This window comes from Rhododendron vialii, chromosome 12a (assembly GCF_030253575.1).
Source record: "Rhododendron vialii isolate Sample 1 chromosome 12a, ASM3025357v1".
Classification (NCBI taxonomy): Eukaryota; Viridiplantae; Streptophyta; class Magnoliopsida; order Ericales; family Ericaceae; genus Rhododendron; species Rhododendron vialii.
In genome coordinates, this window is record NC_080568.1 from 850,831 (window position 1) to 871,938 (window position 21,108).

The following is a 21,108-nucleotide window of genomic DNA, read 5'->3' on the forward strand; positions in this document are numbered from 1 at the left end:
GGGGACCTACTAGCCAATAATAGAGGTTAAAGTCTTAAAATAAAGGAGGTTAATTAGCATCCAAAGCTGGCCGGGGATGTTACTACGTACTGTATAATACTATTGTATCACACTATGCACATACACTATAATTTTTACTTAAAATTTCATTTACTCACTCGGGTGTCCGGTCCAGGTCACACGCGCCTCAACTAATATCTAGAGACCAAGATTGAGCATTTTCATTCCTTTGAACATGCCATGTTTTCTTTGTTTCACAAACATGCCAAAATTTCTCATTCCAGGTCTAAGAGCAAAGGACAATAAAAGAAAAGAAGAAAAAGCCAAACTTTGCTGAAAACAAGTCCCATCTATTAGTACAATTTATTTTATTTACCATAATCGCCATGACTATCTAAACCTCCTCACTAATAAATGTAAGATTTTGCAATGAATGAAAAGGAAACCAGTCCAACAGCACTGAGTCCACCAAGCAGCCAATAGAAGTAATCAAGATGCGCACGATTCAAATTATCCGAAAACCAACCGCCTCCTTCCTCTCCGCCCGTAGTTTCGTCGATGATAAAGATGAGAAAGCTACTCAAGAAATTCCCTATTCCAAGTATACTGAGGTAAAGAGAGATACCTGCGCTCCTCAACTCGGCTGGCACCTGATCATAGAAAAACTCTTGCAAACCAATTAAAGTGAACACATCGGCCATCCCAAGCAACACATACTGAGGAACCAACCACCAGAAACTCATTGGAATGGTTGCATCTGGGTCATCAACAAGCCCGTACTCCACAGCAGTTGCAAGCCTTTTTATCTCAACTAAAGCAGCAGTAATCATACAAAGTATGGATACAAACATTCCTATTCCAATTCTCCAAAGCATTGTTATTCCGGAGGGTTTTCCAGTTAGAGCTCTTGTGAGGGGAACAAAAACCCGGTCGTAGATGGGAACGAAGACCATGACAGAAAAGGTCATAAACAACTTGAGGGAAGCAGACGGTATCTCCAAGCCTGTCCAAATTGTTCTGTCCAGAGTACTTCCTTGCTCGGTAAAGAAAGTGGATGACTGAGCGAATATAATAGCATAGAATAAACACGAAAACCATATTGGAACCAGCCTTAGAATTTTCTTTGCATCCTCAACATCACTGATCCTACACTCACCCCCGTCGTCCTCTGAGCCAACCGATTTAAGCAAGGATTTGTAGAGAAACCTGTCCGAAAGACAAAAAAAAGTATATTACTAAAGGAGGTTTGACCTAGTGAAGCAAGCATACAGATGTTTCAGCAGCAATGAAATAACTCTTTAATCTGTTTGCCTATTTCTTCCATCACTAACATGAAGACAATTCTAGAGAAAAGAACATCATCCTGGGTGAAGCCATCAAACGACAACCATACAAAAAAAGCTATCTATGGATTCCAGCAAACTAAACCAAAGAAAGACATCTAAGGTAACCAGTGAAACTCATTTATGGATTCCCAGTTCCCACAATGCCTATAAGTTCAATGTTGGATAGGTTAGCATTCACTTTTTTTGCCATGCACTCAAGCTTTTAGAATAATTGATGATCAAAGACTAACATAATATAAGACCTCAAGTTGGGAGAGCTGAGAGCTCTTGGGTTCAATCTCTCGTTTTGTACTATGTCTCTCTCTATGTACTTAAGTTAAGACGGACGTGCACGTCTATTGTAACTTCAAAATCATACAAGAACAAAGATTTGAGTTCAAGAAGACATCTCCTATTCCAAATCTCTTGTGGTGAGAAAAGTTGCTTTCTTACCTGAATTGCTGAGAATTTTTGTCAGGCAGGGTTCCTTGCGCTTCCATTTCAACAAGTATCAATGAAGAACTAGCTCGCCAATTTCTAGCGGCTCTAGAAAAAACCTTACCGATTCTGAAGAACGGGTTGTTTTCGCGGCGAATGATGGCGTACCTATATGTTCTAGTTCCCATCAAGAATACCACCAGCGCAATCATCATGGAAATGCATGGGATTCCAAACCCAAGACCCCAGCTAAGGTTGTCCTGAATGTAGTTTACGAATAACAATGCTGCTGTCGGACCTGTAACCAAACCAAGATACCACCAATTGAAGAATGAGCTTTTCGCTTTGCTCTCTTTTGGATCTTGTCCATCGAACTGGTCAGCTCCAAAAGCTTGAAGACAGGGCTTGTGGCCTCCTAGGGCAATTGCTACTAAATAGAGTGAGACGAAGAAGAATATTACTTGGAACTGAGAAGGGGAAGATGACATGATTTCTGCACCATTTTTACTGTCAGAAGAGCTGAGAGAAAGAAGCACAGCAGAAAGAGTCATCAAGCCGAGTCCCTGCGCTTGAATATGATCCAAATATAACTACAATTCACACTCTACTATAAAAGAATATGTAAACTATACAAGGACACTTCAAAACATGATCTGGAGGCCATCCCCAAAATTCTAAGAAATACATTTTCCATCGACAAAAAACCAAATTGTGGTCTCAAGTGCCTAAGGCTGTAAACTCGTTGGTACTATAAGATAAGGCCTGTCAATTTGAACGATCAACGGTGAAACATGTTCCAGAATGGAATGTTTCTTCAAACAGCTCAAGTGGTGTTGTAAACTGAATAAAATAACAACAAATGAATGAAAAAGTATAAATGAAAACCACATCAACCGTCCTGAACTTAATGTGCAACATACAAGTTTCCCTTCTCCTCACATCTTGAATGATTAAAAGACGCCAGACGAATTTAGTAGACTCAAATCTCAATATAAACAAGCAAGAAATATCAGGCAATCACGTCAGGACACTCCGGACTCCATTTTTACTCTCACCATCAAAAGTGTCTACTAATGATATTAGGCCTAGTGCTAAATAGGCTACCACAATGTACATAAAATGGACACCACAATCTTTATTCTGAATTTAAGCCTTCACCTTAAAATCCAAGTTTTCAACTTTTAATTAGGTCTCTCTCTCCTCCTCTCCCTCCCTCCCTCCCTCCCTCATACACACACAGAAACAAGGTGCCATTCAATCCCAGGTCTCTAGTACCTCCACTAGCGAACTTCACTAAGAAGCTAGTGATGATGTAGCACACATGGCTTCAAAGGATATAAAGAACATTTTGGTATTATCATGTGGTAGAATTACTGAATACAGAGAATTGAATTACATTCCATGAGAGAAACCATTACATGAAAGCCACTATATAATCAGGTGGGTACATAAGCATTTATTTTGACTCTGTGCAATTTATTAAAGGTCTAAGATCCTATGGTATCTACCTGATTTTTTAAACTAATATATGATCATGACAATCACAGCTCATTCAGGAGATATGGAGCATGGGTACCGGTACAGTACGGGTAAGGAAAACGGAAAAACCCAAAAAAAGTAGGATACGGGTACAGCGAGGGTAGGGCGAATATATATATAATTTTTTTTCTATTTTTTATTGCACAAAATGAAATATAAACCCATTTTACCAACAAAAAGCAAAATCAGTACAAATATACATATCTACTGCATATTTATTAGTATTCAGAATTTCAAATACATATACATTACACATGCATATATTCGTACATATATACAGAGAGAGATTATTCCGATCGATAAAAAAAAATATACAGAGAGAGAGAGAGAGAGAGAGAGAGAACTTACATTTTTTTTTTTTCCGATTTGGAGCCCACATTTTATAATTATTTACAAAAAATCCCATAAATTTTGAAAAAATTTCATTTTGGGCTAAAACGTACCCTTGCCATATCCAAAATTACCAAAAGTACCCGATACAATTTTGCCGTACCCGGTACATTTTTGCCGTACCAACACCGTACCCGTACCCGGTACGCATACGGCGACATTTCCGGAGTACCCGTGTTTCATAGTTCAGGAGGTGGTTTCACACTTCCTGCAAACTTGGGAGTCAAAGAGGAAGAGTTTAGACAACATAGTCGCAAGATATAGTGAATAGGTCGGAAGCATTGGCTAGGGACAGGATCACACCAGGGTGTCCCGGATTAAAGAGGCCTCAACAGTTAGTAAGTCCATCTCGGAAAAAGTGGTGCATAAATTAAGTCCAACTCAAACCTAAGTTTACTCAAATTAAGAGATTCATATAAAACTCACTCCACTCTTTGACTCAACCAAAATGAAAAAAAGTTTTACTCAAATTTTCCCTCAAACAAAGAGAGGCTCGATTGCGGATCAAAAAAAAAGAAAAAAGAAGAGAGGCTCAATTTTTTATTCAAATTTCAGAAAGCTATTTTCTCTCCATCAAAGATATGCTATTAATGAAGCTTTTACTAGAAGTTCTGCTTAGATTTAGATTTGTCCATTGAAGTGTTGAAGTGCTCCACATCAAACGAAGTTTTACTTAGATTTTTACTCAAAAACGGAGTAAAAGTACAAGTAAAGGCTGGCGGTCCTGTACAAGTATCTCCAACCCTTAATCTCTCTTTTTTTAACTCGAAACCAAAGTTCAAGGAAAAACTCCCTAGAACTCACTCCAATGCTTGAATCAAATTTAGAGTTTTTCAACTTTTTATCAAATCCCAAAATGTTATTTTCTCCCTCTCAAATCTATAATTATGCCATTATTGAAGCTTACATTTGAGTTTATTCAACATAATGGTTTATACAAATGAAGTTTTTACTCACCACTCAAACTTGAGTAAAACGTAAAGGTAAGGATTCCATTTGACTCTCTAGAAAATGTATTTGTTTAGGGTGTGTAGTATGACAACAGATGATAAGAATGGGACCCAACATTGTGTGTCAAAAAGGTCTGCTAGTTAGAGAATGCAAAAATGATACCTTCGAAATTTTAAGTTCTTTTTGTGGTGTTAGTTGAAGTATGCCTTGCATTAGTACATCATTTATTCTGTCTCCTACTAGATCCTGCCACAAAACGAGTAAAGGACAAACCACCCTTCCCTAATTCGGCTCTCTCTCTACAAATGAATATTGATATACTATCAAGCAGGGACGGAATCAAGATCTTGTAAACACGGGGGCCACTCTATGAATACGATTTTGAAATTTGAAAGTTCAGGAATCTAATAGTTTGTTTGGTTTAAATTTTGAGGGAGGTTTTTTTGGGTAGTAAGTAGAGAGAGATGGAAAAAGAAATGAGATCAATAATTGAAGGAAAAACTTATGGGAGACTGTGCACAGAGAGAGAAATTGGGTTTTGGGACAAAAAACGAACACATTTTTATGTCTAAATAATATCCAATACAAAATACAATACTTAAATGTTCTCACCAAACAAAACAAAAAAAAAAATTAATATTTATAAAAAAAACCCCCAAAGGCCTTAGCCCCACATACCCACACCTCCCTCCGTCTCTGCTATCAAGGTAGTGTATAAAGGCTTTTATTAACTCCTCAAAATCTGACACTAAAAATGAGCGAGAAGTGTCAAAATTGAGATGCTGCCCTTAAAAAGTATTGAGCTTCATACATGTTTAAATTCTAATGGTCTACTAAACTAACTAATATCTATCATGTACACGAAGTTACGAAAACAAGGACCGAGTAAACTAACCAGGACGTAGAGCAGAGAAGAAATCAAAATCGTTCGATATCGACCCAGATACGAATCGGCTATGAATGCACCCAACAGCGGCAACATTGTGGCCACACCGCCCCAAGTATTCACATTCTCCGCCGCCGTGGCCTTCGACATACCCATTGACCCCGTTAGGTATGTGATAAGGTTGGAACTTATCCCGGTATGCGTAAACCTCTCCGCCAATTCCACAGCTACACAAAAATTCCAAATAACCTTGTACTACTAACCAAACCAAACCAAACAAAAACAAAAACAAACCGAAACCCAACTAACAATCAATTGGGATCAACTATAAGAAGGTAGATTTAGATTCAGAAAACTCAATATACGTAATCGAAAAACTGATCTTGGATCAAAAAAATCTTTCCACATACAATTATTTGATAATTATTAGTTCCGGTCTTAGTATTTTATCAGAATTGAAATCATTATTCCTTGAGCCAAGCCTCAAGATCCCTTTTTCACGTTTATTTTTTGAACAGACAAATTCAAAAATTCCCCAAGTCGCGACATTGGCCATTTCGCGCTTAATCCTTGAGTTTCCCTTGCTTGGTTCAAGGCTTTGTTCAGAACATCGGAAAAAGAATCTTAAAAAAAATTGCCATTCTTTAGTTTGGTTCGATAAAATAATAGTAAAATAGAGTTTTAAGAACAGTAATAATTTTTTTTCCCGCTAATTTTCTTGTTTAACTATTTTCTCTTCTCTTCCCTCTATTTTTCTACCATAAAATCCAACAAAAATTCCAAACAGAGGGTTAATTTCGTGTTTGTACTTGTTCTGTTTCTTGAAATTCCAAATACAGGGATTCTTTTCAATACGCTTTACTGCTCCGTCCCTCTTTATAGTATTTGCTCTATGAAATTGTATAGATAGTACATACCTATGAGGAAAAGTGCGGAGGTCCAGCCGCCGGAGTTGCAGCGGTCGGCAGGGCGGCCTTTGTAGTCGACTACGCCGCCGCCCACGACGTTGGCCGAGTCGTCCAACAGCGGCCGCGACTCGGTTTCCGGCACATCGATCGCCGTAGAGGTGGTCATATCGAGTCGAGTGCGTCGGTCACTCGATCCTTCCTTACAGTTCAGTGAGAGCTTACGATCGGAAGGAAGTAGTCAAAACGGTTAGTGAGAATTTTGAGGTGGAAGAGTATCTGTACTGACAGAGTTGGCCAAGATTTTCTTTCGGGCTTTTCTTTCTGTGCCCTTTTTCCCCAAAAAATTGATTTTAAAGCGTCTCGAAAAAAGTAATAAATTATAAATTTTATTTAAATATTTTTAAAAATATTCATGATAAAGTTCAAAAAATTATATTTTTCTATTTGAGATGAATTAATAATTTACAAAATTTATGCTCAAAACTAACAAAAGTAAAAAAAAAATTAAATAGTAAAACCAAAAAACCTAAAAAATCTTAGGACAAGTTCATCATCACGATGTGATAACGTGAGAAAAATTTAAACAGTGATACCAAAAAAAATCCCAAAAATCGTAGGATAAATCCACGTTTTATCCACGATGTGATGATAAACGAATAAGAAACACGAGATGTGAAATTATATTATCCTCCTTGTAAAAAGTTTTCATCAATCCAAAAACTTGTTGATTGTCTCATGCGGAGGGGAGTACTTATCTTTAACAACAAGTCTTATCCCTAAACTATTTGTATTTTATTATCTTTCTGACCAATCCCCTCTTCAATCAACCTTTTTATCTTTAGGGAATTTTTTTAAAATACTCCTTGATCTTGATGTCCAATGATTGTTTTCGGTTTGGGTCTCGTGAACCACTCCCTCTTTCTGTATATGGTCCCCGGTAAATTTTCTCTCCGATTATTAGTCTTAAGGCAGTATCTTTAGAGCATCTATGTTGTAATAAGTAAATAAGTATGGATAAACAAATTTAACAATAATGCTTAAAAAATACATTACATTGTATTATTGTAATAAGTAAAGTTACAAGTCTTTTAGCAAATAACCAAATTTCACTCATTCCATAACCAAATTTAACTTTTACCAATAACCAAACTCAAAACTTAAAAACTCAAAAACACCCCACATTAGAATCGTCTCATCGAGATGAATAATTTGGTGTGATCGGGTGAGTGATTGGAACTCGTTTGCAATTGGACATAGGTGCATTGCGTATTGTAGGATTTTTTTTGGTTAGAAATGCAAAAATAATCAATGTAGAGGTAGAAGTTTTTAGATTTGATTATGGACTAAATGGATAATCAAATGCTGAAGTGACATATTTTGGTTATTGATTTTGATTATTCTATTGCAGACACTCTTACGACGTAGTAGTATTGTTAACATCACGTCAATTTCCTAAACTATTTCAATTAATTATTCCAAAACTATTTGAATTTAAGTAGTATAGTATATGTCAATCTTTTTAATCTTTTAGGTAGGGGATTCCATAGCATTATTCGATGCACAATTATGATTTTTGTGAGTATGAGATATTTTCTAGTAGCGGATTAAAAAAAAAGAAAGAAAGAAATTTTCGAGTAGAAAAATTGACCACAAGATAATCACGATGTTACTACGTGTTAAAGCAATTTTACGTTGTATTTTTGGCAGTTTCCAAAACTCTTAAATTCAAACACAAATAATTGATGAATCGTTTGCAGATAATATATGAGGTGACACTTCATAGGGGAGGAAGGGGGGCTGCTGTCCTCTTGAGGGACAGCAGGTTGCTGTGCCGGCCAAAACAGTATCGTCCCAAGCCCAAAAACTTGATCCGAAACGTTCACTTGAAAGATCTCATCACATACTATGGCCTTGCAAAAAATCAAGTCAATCGAAAATAGAAAACCAAGTGAACAAATCAACTGTTTACAGTGTTATTATCAATGTCCAAAATATTAAGCCAAAAATTAAGCAAAAGAGTGATTCGTTCACTAGGTTATCGATGCTCGATCGACTTGATTTTTTCCAGGGCCATAGTATGTAATGAGATCTTTCAAGTGATCGTTTCGGATCAAATTTTCAGGCTTCGGACGATGCTGTTTTGGCCAGCACAGCAGCCTACTGACCCTTAAAGGACAGCAGCCCCCCTTCCTCCCACTTTACCGGGGGGGGGGGGTTTATCACTTGTAAATGAAAACTACCAATAACGCCGAGCTGTCAAATAACACCCACTTTTGAAAACTAGGACCGCACCACTCAACATCCATCCTCACCGCCCTCAATTTCATCGTCCAAAAATATTTTACATAGTCCGAATTTTAAAAAACTCTTACAGGAAAGAGTAAAATTCTTATAAAAATTTTTTTTTCTCAAAACCCAGACCATTAATTGCTGAGACGAATGTTGAAATGTTGGGCAGTGAATGTTGAGTAGTAAGAGTAGCCTTGCTTGTTCTATTTTATACCTATATACTAGTGACTTGTACAATTGCGCAATTTGGGGATAGTGTTGTGCAGTGATGTGCGCAGCACCGTGTTACGCACCTCCGAACCGTCAGATCGTGCATTTGATGGCTCGGATCTCATCTTGGCAATGAACGGCTCTCGATTGTTGGTTGCCGAGATGAGATCCGAGTCATCGGATACACGATCCGATGGCTCGGAGGTGCACAACATCAACCTGAAGTCAAATGCGAAAGATGAAAATAGAAAAATTTGTATTTGGGATATAAAAAAAAATGCGCCATTCTGAGATAAAAATCTATAATGAATCCGTTTTCACCTCTTTTCACTTTTTTATTACTTGCAATTGAATAAAAAACACTAAAATTTTTACCCAAATTAGCACTAATTTGGATAAAACACTAATTTTTGGATAAAAATGGAATATAGAGTAGCATGCCATAAATAGAGTTTTTGACCCAAAATTTTACCCATTTTTGCGGGAAAAAAAGGGTCAGGGAGGGCTGGAGACCCTCTAACATCACGTCCGTTCCGATAAATATTTGGGTACTGGATGGATATAACATGGCCGTGTTCACGTAGTATCCGAGTAGTCTATCTTAGTTGTCCAAAAGTGTGTTGGACAGCACAGATTGAAACCCTTTCTCTTCTCCCAGCCCACCACTCTCTCTCCTCTTTCTTTCTCCAAATTCAAGCCGTCCAAGATCGAAATGGACGGCCCAAATGCGCCAATCGAGCACCACGTAATACCCACCCAGCACTATCCATTCCCAAACCTATTTCAATTATTCCTTGTACTATTTGCATTTCTCTCTTCCCAACCTCTTCAATCAACCTTTTTGTCTTTATATATACTCCTTCCGTCTCTATTTAATTGTTTCTCGTTTTATTCTAATCGATTAAAAAATGAGTTATATTTTTAAATCCGTAATGAATTTTATATCAAATATGAATTTTGTTTGATAGATCTTGATTAAATCTATAATACAATATTTTCGAAATCGCATAAAACATTATAAATTACAAGATATAATCAATTAAAAAATAGTACAAACTCCTAAAAAAAATAATTAAATTGAAACGGAGGGAGTATACCCTTGAGGAGTACTGTTAACATCATGTCTATTCCCTAAAACTATTTGCATTTAGTATATCTCATCTCCAGTAAATTATGGCTACAGTAATTTATGATGAAAAAAATACACTTATAGGGGAGTGGGGTTAAAAAAAAAATGAGTGACAAAATTATTTTCCAAAATTATTTACATCTTTCCAACCTTTTCAATCAAAATTGTCTTTATCTTTACCCTTGTCAAGTATTGTTAACATCACGTTTATTCCATAGACTATGATTGAGGCAAATGCTAATCTCCACGGCTTGGCAGAGGATGAGGGGGCCCAATGTATTAACTTTTCTGAAAAAGTTTTCTGACTAGTACAAGGAAAAAGATACTCTTTTCGTCCCATAATATTTGTTCGGTTCGTAAAACGAAAATGTAAAAAATAATACAATTTTTGTAAGATAAGTTGGAAAAAAATTCAACAATTTACTAGATCTTGACGAGTTCTTTTAACTTATGAAAAAAAATTAAATTTTTTCTTGAAAGAAATACATTATTTTATAATTCTTATTTTGCGTAACTTGATAATTTACGTAACTTGATAATTTTAACCCTCACTTTTCAACTAATAACAAATTCAATATTTAAAGCACCAATTTTACAGGTGGCGGGCAATTTTCTCTCCATCTTGTCCTTTTGCTTTTAGGATATGTACAACCGTTCTCTTCTGGGATATGTAAGTGTATAATGTATCGGTACTAAGTAAGGGTGAATTTGGCTTTATAAGTTAAATAATAATTTTTATTCAAAAAACATTTGTATTTTTTATTTTTGCTTTAAAATTTTGTGAATTATTGATTCGTCTCGACAAGAGGAATCGAAAAAATATAAAATTTTGATCGAAACTCATAATTTTTTGAATGAAGACAAAAATAAGTAAAAAAAGATACAAAAATTATGAGTTTCGAATAAAATTTTATACATTTTAAATGCCTCTCGCTGAGACAAATTAATAAGTAACAAAAATTTGACACAAAACAAACAAATGCAAAAAAAAATTCAAATAAAGACAAATATAAGTTTTTAACTTTTCAATCCAAACTCACCATTGGATCCTTTGTATGTACATGTTCATCTCTTTGTTTTTTTTTTAGTGTTTCTTTTTGCATGGAAGTTTTGACTGAGGAAGAAATGTTTATATTCTTTTTGGCTTTATCTTTTGGGTTCAAGCTAAATGGACATTGTTTAGTGTTTCTTTTGTACGTGTAAAATAAAACATTTTTATTTGGGTCTCGGGTTTCGAAACGTCTTAGGTGTTATCAACTCCTATGGGGTTAGTCCATACAGAATTTTACTCTTACTTTAATTGAAATTTTCACAAATAAACAATGAGATTGGTTCCCAAAAATTAATCGAAATGCACATTAAAATGACATCAATGAGCCTGTCTTAATGTGCACCGAGAAAATGTGGTGCTCTTCTTCCAAAAAAAAAAAAAAACCTGGCGTGCTTTTTTAGTTAGAGAAAGCAAAGCAAATGGTTCTAGGGGTCATTTCAAAAAAAAAAAACAAATGGTTCTAGGGTAAAATTGTCTTTTGCAATTAAAGTAAGAAACATAGATTAGCTTTTGACACAAGGCCACGTTCCAAAATTAAAAAAAAAACCCTTATTTTTTAAGAAAGCAATTTTAAGCTAAAAAATTATGAATTTATTAAAATTTAAAAATATGCAATATGGATCTTGTTTGAAAGATCTTATCTTTTATACGATGCAAAAAAATTTGAAATATTATTTTTCATTTATATTATTTTTGAATTTGAAAATGTGAAATAAGCTGCTTATTTTTTAAGAAGGTTTCTGAAACGGAGTCTAAGTTGCAGAGGAAGGACAATTAAGTGGATGAAAATAATATTTAAATATTGTATTTTTACATTTTTAAAGTGTGTCTATTGGGCACACGTTAGCTGGACCGTTTGTATTTATATCTCTCTACTTGTCATGACCCTTTGGACTAAATTAAATTTTGTTAATGTTAAATGATTTTAGTTTTTCATAATAATTATTCATCCAAAAATATTTTAACCCGAATTTTTAATGTAAGTTAAAAATAAGTTAATGATGAATTTCTAAAAAGTCTATGCTTAGTTGGGAAGGTGTTAAACCCTAAACTTTTTTTTTTATCCGCAAACCCTAAACTCTTTAACATTGAATTTACATCGTGTCTTTCTTTTTCCGGTAAAATTAAATTTTATTAATAAAAAAGGGACAAGGAGAAGGGAATGCAATAAAGAGTTGGACATACATCTTAGGGCAAATGACTATTCGGACTACCCTCTGTTCCCCTCTCTCTTTCTCATTAATTTGGACTACCCTCTGGTCTCCTCTCTCTCTCTCTCTCTCTCTCTCTGCAGTCTGCACTGCTTGCGCTATGCGTGTGTGGTGGTGTGGTGGTATGTTGTGTGCATGTGTGCTGGTACATGTCTGCGTGTGCTATGCGCGAGTCTGTCTGTGGAGAAATTTTTCGGTGCCGGATGGATATATCTCACGTGGTATCCGTTCGGCACATTCTGGCCTCCAATACATTTTTGGACGATTCGGATTGAAACACTTTCTCTACTCTCACCCCAATACTCTCTCTCTCTCCATTTTGGCCCCGTTCCGCTTTCTTTTTAAACATTCTTTTTCAAAAAGAAAGTAATTTCAAGCTCAAATATAATGAAAATAAAAAAAAATTATTTTTTTTTTTGCACCGTTTAAAATATCTCAATGAGATTTATCAAACAAGATTCATATTCGTAGGAAAATTATTTGCGTAAATACATGATTTTTGGGCTTGAAATTATCTTCATTTTCTAAGAATCTGGAACGGCACCAAAAATCGGAACCGTCCAAAAGTGTATTGGACAGCTCGGATGCACCGTGCCCTCTCGGCACTGAAATTTTTTCCGTCTGTGTATGTGTATAATGTTACCTTGGTCATTAATGAAGGTTTAGTTAGTTTAATGGTTTAAGTATTTTTATTTAAATAAATACTCCTACTATATAGGTGTATTTTAGTTCACAGATACCGAAGAACTTCAAAGAATTATTATACAGTACTTCATGTCTCCATCTTAAATAATTGAAACAATAATTGATAATGTGTACTCCAAAAAAACACTTAATTAGTATCATTTTAACCACCTCTCAAACCATTTTTAAAACCCAATAGGCCATTTCCATTTTTTTAATACTTCCTACAGATAACATCGAATAGAGCAAGACTTGACGTTGCACGTACTGGCCATGTAAAGTAAAAATATGGTATGTGAGAGGGTACTCTTTACCTACACGATCTTGCGACTCACTTGGCACGTGGATACACCAAAAACCGGGTACAGAGAACATTGAGCCGGTGTATATAGCCCAACTGTTATTGCAGATTTTAAAGGAACTTACTTACTGTTTCTCGTACGTTTTGTGTAACGTAACCTTATGTTATAAACTTGTACTGTTTTCAGGCTTTGACAACATTTTCGCGGGCCTTACCATCTTTAGACTGGAGTTACAGAGGTCTCGGATGGGATTATAACTCATCCGCCGGTCACAACAATCCGGCTATTAAACTCACCCGACGGTCACATTAATCCGACTAACGGCCAAGGACTGACCGGTCGTGACCAGGGCTGTAAACGAACTGAGCAGCTCACGAGTTCGGCTCGGTTCGGTTCGTTAAGGCTCGGCTCGTTTATTAAACGAGCTGAGCTCGAGTTTTCGGCTCGTTTACCAAACGAGCCGAAAAACTCGTCTCGTTAAGGGAGGCTCGACTCGATTAAAGAGGCTCATTTAGTAAATGACTAAGCTCGGCTCGTTAAGGCTCAAACCGAGCTCAGGCTAGAGTTTTTGGCTCGTTTAGTAAACGAGCCGAGCTTGAGGTCACCAAAGCTCGGCTCGGCTCGTTTACACCCCTGTTCGTGACAAATAGTAAATATACACCTGAGATTGGGCATTCCCATTCCTCCGAACTTGCCTGTGTTTCCTTCTTACGCGAACATGCCAAAATTGCTCATTCCAAGTCTTCTAAAATCTCATTCACTTAACTTCCATCACTCATGAAAGGATTCACACACGAAAAACGCAAATTCAAAGATTTCAACAACGCAAAATTTATTGTGTCAATAGAACACGGTAAAAGAAGAGCACGGAGAATAGAAGAAAAGAAAGTCCAACTGTTGTGAACACGTATCGGAACGAAGTCTCAATATCTGTACAAGTTATCTGCAATTACATGTAAACTTTGCTCGAACAAGTCCCCCATTTTACACTAGGTTTTAATTGCCATAATTGCGACGAATGTTTACACTTCCTCGCCTGTAAATATACGTTTTCGTAAAGTATAGATATGATACCAGTGCCACAGTACTAAGTCCACCAAGCAGCCAATAGAAGTAATCAAGATGAGCACGATTCAGGTTATTCGAAAACCAACCGCCTCCGTCCTCTCCGCCCGTAGTTTTGTCAATGATAAAGATGAGAAAGCTACTCAAGAAACTCCCTACTCCAATTATACTGAGGTAGAGAGAGATACCTGCGCTCCTCAACTCGTTTGGCACCTGATCATAGAAAAGTTCTTGCAAACCAGTTAAAGTGAACACATCGGCGATTCCCAGCAATATATATTGAGGAACCAACCACCAAAAACTCATTGGAACTGTTTCCTCCGGCTTATCAACGAGCCCAAATTCCAAAGCAGTTTCACGCCTTTTTGTCTCGACTAAAGCGGCAATAATCATAACAACAATAGACATAAGCAATCCGATTCCAATTCTTTGAAGCGTTGTTATTCCTGACGGTTTTCCAGTTAGAGCTCTTGTAAAAGGCACAAACAACCGGTCGTAGATGGGAATGAAGAAAATGATCGTAAAGGTGATAAACAACAGGAGGGAAGCAGGCGGTATATCAAAGCCTGGCCAAATTGATCTGTCAACAGTAGCTCCTTGCTCAGTAAAGAAAGTCGAGCACTGCGCGTATATAATTGCATATACCAAACATGAAACCCAAATTGGAACCAGACTCAGAATTGCCTTTGCATCCTCAACATCACCGACCCTACACTCTCCCCCTTCTTCTTTGGAACCAACTGGCGTAAGCAAGGCTTTGTAAAGAAACCTGTCCAAAGAACAAAAATAGCGCGGATCAAAAAAAAAAAGAACAAAAATAGCAGTACATTGAAGGAGGATTGACCTAATGTATTTGCTTCAGCAGCAATGAAATATGGCTTCAATCAGTTTGCCTAATTCTTCCATCACTAACACGGAGAGAATTCCAGAGAAAATACAATTGTCCAGGGTGAAAGCACAAAACGGCAACTATACAGAAAGCTATTTACGGATTACCACAAAGAACCATCAAACAAAACCAATGAAACCCACTAATGGATTCCAATATAGGATCTACCACAGCAAGGCCCAATAATAAAGGATACTCGGGGGCATTTAATGACAGTTATGCTGTCTATCGTGCAAGGAAGGAGTATGTTCAATGTTGGATAGCTTAGTACATTCAATTTGCCATCTTCTATCAACTTCAGCTCTTGGAACAATTGGTGATCTAACATGATATCAGAGCGCTTAAGTTGGGGAGCTCGTGGGTTCAAATCGTTCCGTTCAATTATGCTTCTCTCTATGTCTTAATATTAAGATGTTGGCCTTTGGCCCTTTGGGTGTCCTGTTGGCTCCTTGCTAACAGGGTTTTTGGGTTTTTAAAAAAAAAATTGTGAGGTGAGCTGTAGTGATAGGTTGAGCTTGTTCTCATTGTATGACGCTCCCATTTGGTTGAGCTCGTCCTCTATGCGTAACGCTCCCTGGTGTATTACTAAAGTGGTTCTTTTTGTATCATTATTATTAATGATAGATGATCCTTCTTTTGCTGATAAAAACAAAAAACAAAAAAGATGGGATGGACGTGAAGCATGGTATTGGATAGTTTGACAGCTCATTTTCTAACAGCTTAAACTTTTGGGACAACATCTAAAAAAAACTAGTCATAAGCCCATCGTACACATGGTACTTGATTGTAAGTCAGACTCCTTCGAGTAAAACACTAAGAGTTAATTCAAATTCACTGACTTATCTTGATGACTCCATAATGTTTTCAAGGCAGAACATAATAACTTCATAATCATACAAGGAAAAAGATTGATTGCAAGTAGACATTTTATATTCCAAATCTCTTGTTGTGCAAAAAGTCACTTTCTTACCTGAATTGCTGAGAATTTTCGTCAGGCAACGTTCCTTGAGCTTCCATTTCAACAAGTATCACAGAAGAACTAGCTTGCCAATTTCTAGCTGCTTCAGCGAAAACCTTACCGATTCTAAAGAAAGGGTTCTTTTCCTGGCTTTTGATGGTGTACCTATAAGTTCTAGTTCCAATCAAGAATATTACCAGCGCAATCACCATGGAAATGCATGGGATTCCAAACCCAAGACCCCAGCTAAGGTTGTCCTGAATGTAGTTCAAGAATAACAATGCTACTGTCGGACCTGAAATCACACCAAGTGCCCACCAATTGAAGAATGAGCTCTTCGATTTGCTCTCTTCAGAATCTTGCCCATCGAACTGATCAGCTCCGAAAGCTAGAACACAGGGCTTGTGGCCTCCTAGGGCAACTGCTACTAAATATAGTGAGAAGAAGAAGAGTATTTCTTGGAACCAAAGAGGGGGACATGATATGATTTCTGCACCATTTAGACAGTCAAGAGAGCTGATAGAAGGAAGCACAGCAGAAAGAGTCAGCAAGCCGAGTCCCTGCGGGTGAATACGATCCAAGTGTAAAATATAGTTCTCACTCTACTATCGAAGAAACAACAAGGACACTTTCGAACATGTTCTGGAGGTCATTTCCAAAAGGCCTAAAACTACCTTTTGAATGACAAAAAAGAAATTGTGGTCTCGAGTGTCAAAAGCTGCAAACTCATTGGTACTATAATACAAAGCCCTTCAAACAGCTCAACTAGGATTATAAACTAGAATAAAATAACAAGAAATGAAGGAAAAGTGAAATTGAAAACCACAAAAGGACTGTCATGGACATACAAAAGGATTTAGGAGTTTGTATGGTAAATGCCAACGGTCTAAAATACCATGATCTTCACCTGATCTGGTACATTAATTCATGATTTTGATAATCACTCATTAAGAAGGTGGTCTTACACTTCACCGGCAAACTCAACAAGTAGGGAGAAAGAGTTTGTACAACATAATCACAGCAATCTGTATAGAGGTCCGTAGGGTTGCAGTCAGTCAGGTACAGGATCACATCAGGTTGTGGTCGGATTGAAGAGGCCTTGACAGTAATTGGGTCACATCAGTCAGCAAAGGTGGGTGCAGAAATATGGCTGGAGGAAATATGCTTGTTGACAACTAAGTGGCCGCACCAGTTTGGCAACGATGGGAGCAGAATTGTGACCGGAGGATAGAGGTCCTTGATAGCAAAATGAGAGGAGGTGGCAAAAGGCTCTACTCGACTCAACTCGGGAAGGAAAGGAAAAAAAAGGAGAGCAGTGGAGGGAAAATGCATATCAACTCAGCTCAACAAAACAACAATTATACGCCAACACTAAAGGGTGGCGGGTGGTAAAAAGACACCTTAACACTATGCGAAACAGAATAGAGAAGACCATCAAGGGCAAAAGCACATCAATACAAAGTTACAAAGTGGAATTTTAACGTTGCAAAAGATGGACCAACATGAAGAGCAACCTATTTGATCAAAAAAAGAAAAAAGAAAAAAAAAGCAACCTATTTGATCAAAGTCACAGACTTCATACCAAGGACAGACCACACACAAACACAAACACCACCACGTCCAACTTCTTCACCATCCTAAAGGATCTAATGCCCAACATCTTCTAGTATAAATACACACTTAAATTATATCTGCGGGAAGAAGCTAATTGACGCCCATAGAGAGAAATGGCCTCAGACAAAGTGAGATGGGCTGTTTGAAATATACTAATGTAGTGGAATAAGGAAAAGATTATCATAGAACAACTCGGAAAAACCAAACATGGAGATAAAAAGAAGAAAAAGAATGGACGTCTTGTTTTTCTTTTGCTCAGAAAGAGAGTCAAAACTCCACATGGAAGCGAGAGGAGCCATCTGCAGCTGAAAATGGTTGGTGGATAAGCAAAACCAGGGAAAGACCCTGGAAAATAGGAAACACTTCAACCCTTAACCAGTTGAAGGGCCACATTTCATGCATCAGGGGGATTCAACTTGCAACCAACGTATACAGTAATTTTGAGTCTCCAAAAATAGAAGGAAGTGGTTTGGGGGCATGGGTCATGTGTCAATAGTCCAATGCCTGGCAGAGCTGGATTCCAAGGGAAAACTGTCATAGGAGTATTTCATTAATAAGAGGGGATTTCAGGGCAGGCCCAAGGGTCCGAGGCTCAAGACTCAACGTCAACCTTAAATTTCAACCTCCCAACCTTTCCTATTCAATTTCTAATATCAACAACTCTTTCATCCACGTTTTAGCTTCTAGTTTCCATCACTAGTCAGGTTATTTCTTTGTAGCCTAGCCAACGCTTTTCTTCCCACTTTAAACACTTTCTTACTTTTACTAGCAATTTCGTTAACTTGTGTTTCTTTACACTAGTGCTCAGATCACTTTTCAATTTCCTTAGATTGTTCTTCCGAAAGTGCAATTTAGGCCCTGCCAGTCATCGTTAGCTTGCTCACTAAATTTAAATCCTTAGCAAGCAAGGCAAACAACGAATCAACACCACAATCTTCCCGATATGTTGTAGCACAACGCTCAAGTTCACATTCAGTTCCTGGCATACCCGCAAATGCACACTACCGTTCACCCACTCAACCTTTCTGAGGAGGTGAGCTGCCCTGGATGCTTAAGTAGGGAAATATTTCTGAACCTTTATATCTTAACAATAATGTGAAGGATTAACTAACCAGAATGTGCAGCAAAGAAGCAATCACAACGGTTCGGTAACGACCCAGATACGAATCGGCAATAATGTGAAGGATTAACTAACCAGAATGTACAGCAAAGAAGCAATCACAACGGTTCGGTAACGACCCAGATACGAATCGGCAATGAATGCTCCTAACAGTGGCGAAATCGCAGACACACCATTCCAAGTATTCACGTTCTCTGCCGCCCTGGCCTTGGACTGGCCCAACGACCCCGTTAGGTATGTGATAAGGTTGGAGCTTATCCCTGTAAACGCAAACCTTTCCGCCACTTCCACACCTGCACAGAATTCCAACACTCATTTCATCAAACCTCAGTATTCATCAAATCTCCCACTGTTACTGAAATTTGATGAGAAACCATAATTAACCCTATCTTTTCTCTCACTTTCCTCACTTCCAAAGGGCCAGTAAAATCCATTTCAGCTCCAGATATACGCACGTATGCAGTGATTGGCTGGGGGATACGGCTGCAAACAAACAGAACTCCTCTTGAGCAGCTCAACGCTTGGCTAGTTATGGGCTCGGCTCGGTCTGTTAGTAAATTAGTTGCACTCAGAGTTTTAATGCCTTGTTTGCTTCACTTTTTGAACAGTTTTTTTCAAAAAAATACCCCCCTATTTTCAATTATTACTCTCCACTCATTACCCCTATTTCCAATCATTATTCTCATTTCTCTTTCTATATCGCTCCACTCATTACCCCTACTTTCAATGATTACTCTCAAAAACTCATCTAAACACAGCATTAAGCTCCAAAAAAAAATAATAATAATAATAAACTAACCGACCTCAAGTTAGTTGTAACTCAAATCTAGCTCGTGCAATAAACGAACCGACCACAAATACCTTGAGCTCGATTATTTGGGCTCAACTCAAGGAGCCGAGCTCGAACACATCACTCATATTCCAGCCCTAGTCTACTGCCTGGGTTATAATAAATAGGGGTTGGCCCCATCGTCTTGGCCTTTGGTTCGATTTTCACCGCCAGCACTTCTTGAGACCGAGTTGAGTTTTGTTCACCCTCAGGTGAATATTACCCTCATTTTTATTGGTTGAAAATAGTATGAATCCCACCGCAGAGTGATGTCATGCTTATAAAAAATGTATCGCACGGGTAACCATTTAAACCAATAAGAAGTAAGATAATGTTCACCTCTTTTTAAAGAGGATGAACAAAATTGCACTCGACCGAGACCACCCCACCTCAAAAGGACTGTGAAGGACTGTGACAGGGGTTGTAGGAGGGATTAATCCGACCTATGCTCGGGTCCGGGAAACCCCGCATTACAAAAACAACAAAAGTACGTACCTATGATGAAAAACGCGGAGCACCATCCGCCGGACTTGGATCGGTCGGCCGGGCAGCCTTCGTGGTCGACTACAACGGCGCCGGGGTTGTGCAACAGCGGATACGATTCTGGTTCCGAAGTGCCGATCGCCGTTGAGATGGTCATGACTCACGCATGTAGATTGTTGGTCAATCTAATAAATGTCTGAAATCCAGTCTGAGTAGCATTGAAAGCAACCGTTTTGTTTTCCCTTATATTAATAAATTATCGTGTGGTACTTATCCAAAAAAAAAAGATTTATCGGGTTGATGCGGTCGTTTGTTTGGGGAAAAAACCTACCTTAATTTATGAGAAACAACCTTATAAATACCTTTTGGTGGTGTTTTTTGGAGGGAACATTATTCATTGACATTTCACAGATCAAAACTGATGTCGGAAAAAGAATGCTATACCGGAGATATAAGTACAATGACAAATCCGATGAACCTGATCGACCGCCCTACTAATCAAAGATTCAACTTTGATTTTATATGAAATGTTTTTTCTATAATGGTCTATGATTTTATAATATTTTCTGATTCGATCCGCATAACCCACATGTAAATATAATCACCACAGACATTTTATAATATTCCGATTCAATCCGCACAGCCCACGTGTAAATATAATCACCACAAACAATCGGAGCTCCTCTTGAGCAGCTCAATGCTCGGCTAGTTATGGGCTCGACTCGTTAGTAAATGAGTCGCACTTAAAGTTTTAAGCTAAAAAAAAAATGAACGAACTGAGCTCGAGTTAGTTGCAACTCGACTCTAGCTTGTGTAATAACTAACCGACCACAAGCA

General features: G+C 37.6%; 2 protein-coding genes across 3 annotated transcripts; both read right to left on the bottom strand.

The window, feature by feature from the left end:
- Positions 1–303: 303 nt before the first annotated feature.
- LOC131311445 (protein NRT1/ PTR FAMILY 5.10-like) lies at positions 304–6,762 on the bottom strand. Its single transcript, XM_058338915.1, has 4 exons — positions 6,447–6,762; positions 5,539–5,756; positions 1,779–2,326; positions 304–1,206 (listed from the first exon to the last, which is right to left on the bottom strand). Exons 1-4 carry the CDS (start codon positions 6,601–6,603, stop codon positions 408–410), a joined length of 1,722 nt encoding a protein of 573 aa, XP_058194898.1. The 5' UTR covers positions 6,604–6,762; the 3' UTR covers positions 304–407.
- A 7,425-nt stretch (positions 6,763–14,187) lies between these two features.
- Positions 14,188–20,756, bottom strand: LOC131311444 (protein NRT1/ PTR FAMILY 5.10-like). 2 transcript variants are annotated; one of them, XM_058338914.1, is made up of 5 exons: positions 20,284–20,756; positions 19,035–19,252; positions 16,735–16,785; positions 16,238–16,692; positions 14,188–15,147 (listed from the first exon to the last, which is right to left on the bottom strand). In XM_058338914.1, exons 1-5 carry the CDS (start codon positions 20,426–20,428, stop codon positions 14,310–14,312), a joined length of 1,707 nt encoding a protein of 568 aa, XP_058194897.1. In that variant the 5' UTR covers positions 20,429–20,756; the 3' UTR covers positions 14,188–14,309. The 2 variants fall into 2 exon arrangements, with proteins under 2 accessions (XP_058194897.1, XP_058194895.1); XM_058338912.1 differs by having other exon boundaries at positions 16,238–16,785.
- Between the last annotated feature and the right edge of the window lie 352 nt (positions 20,757–21,108).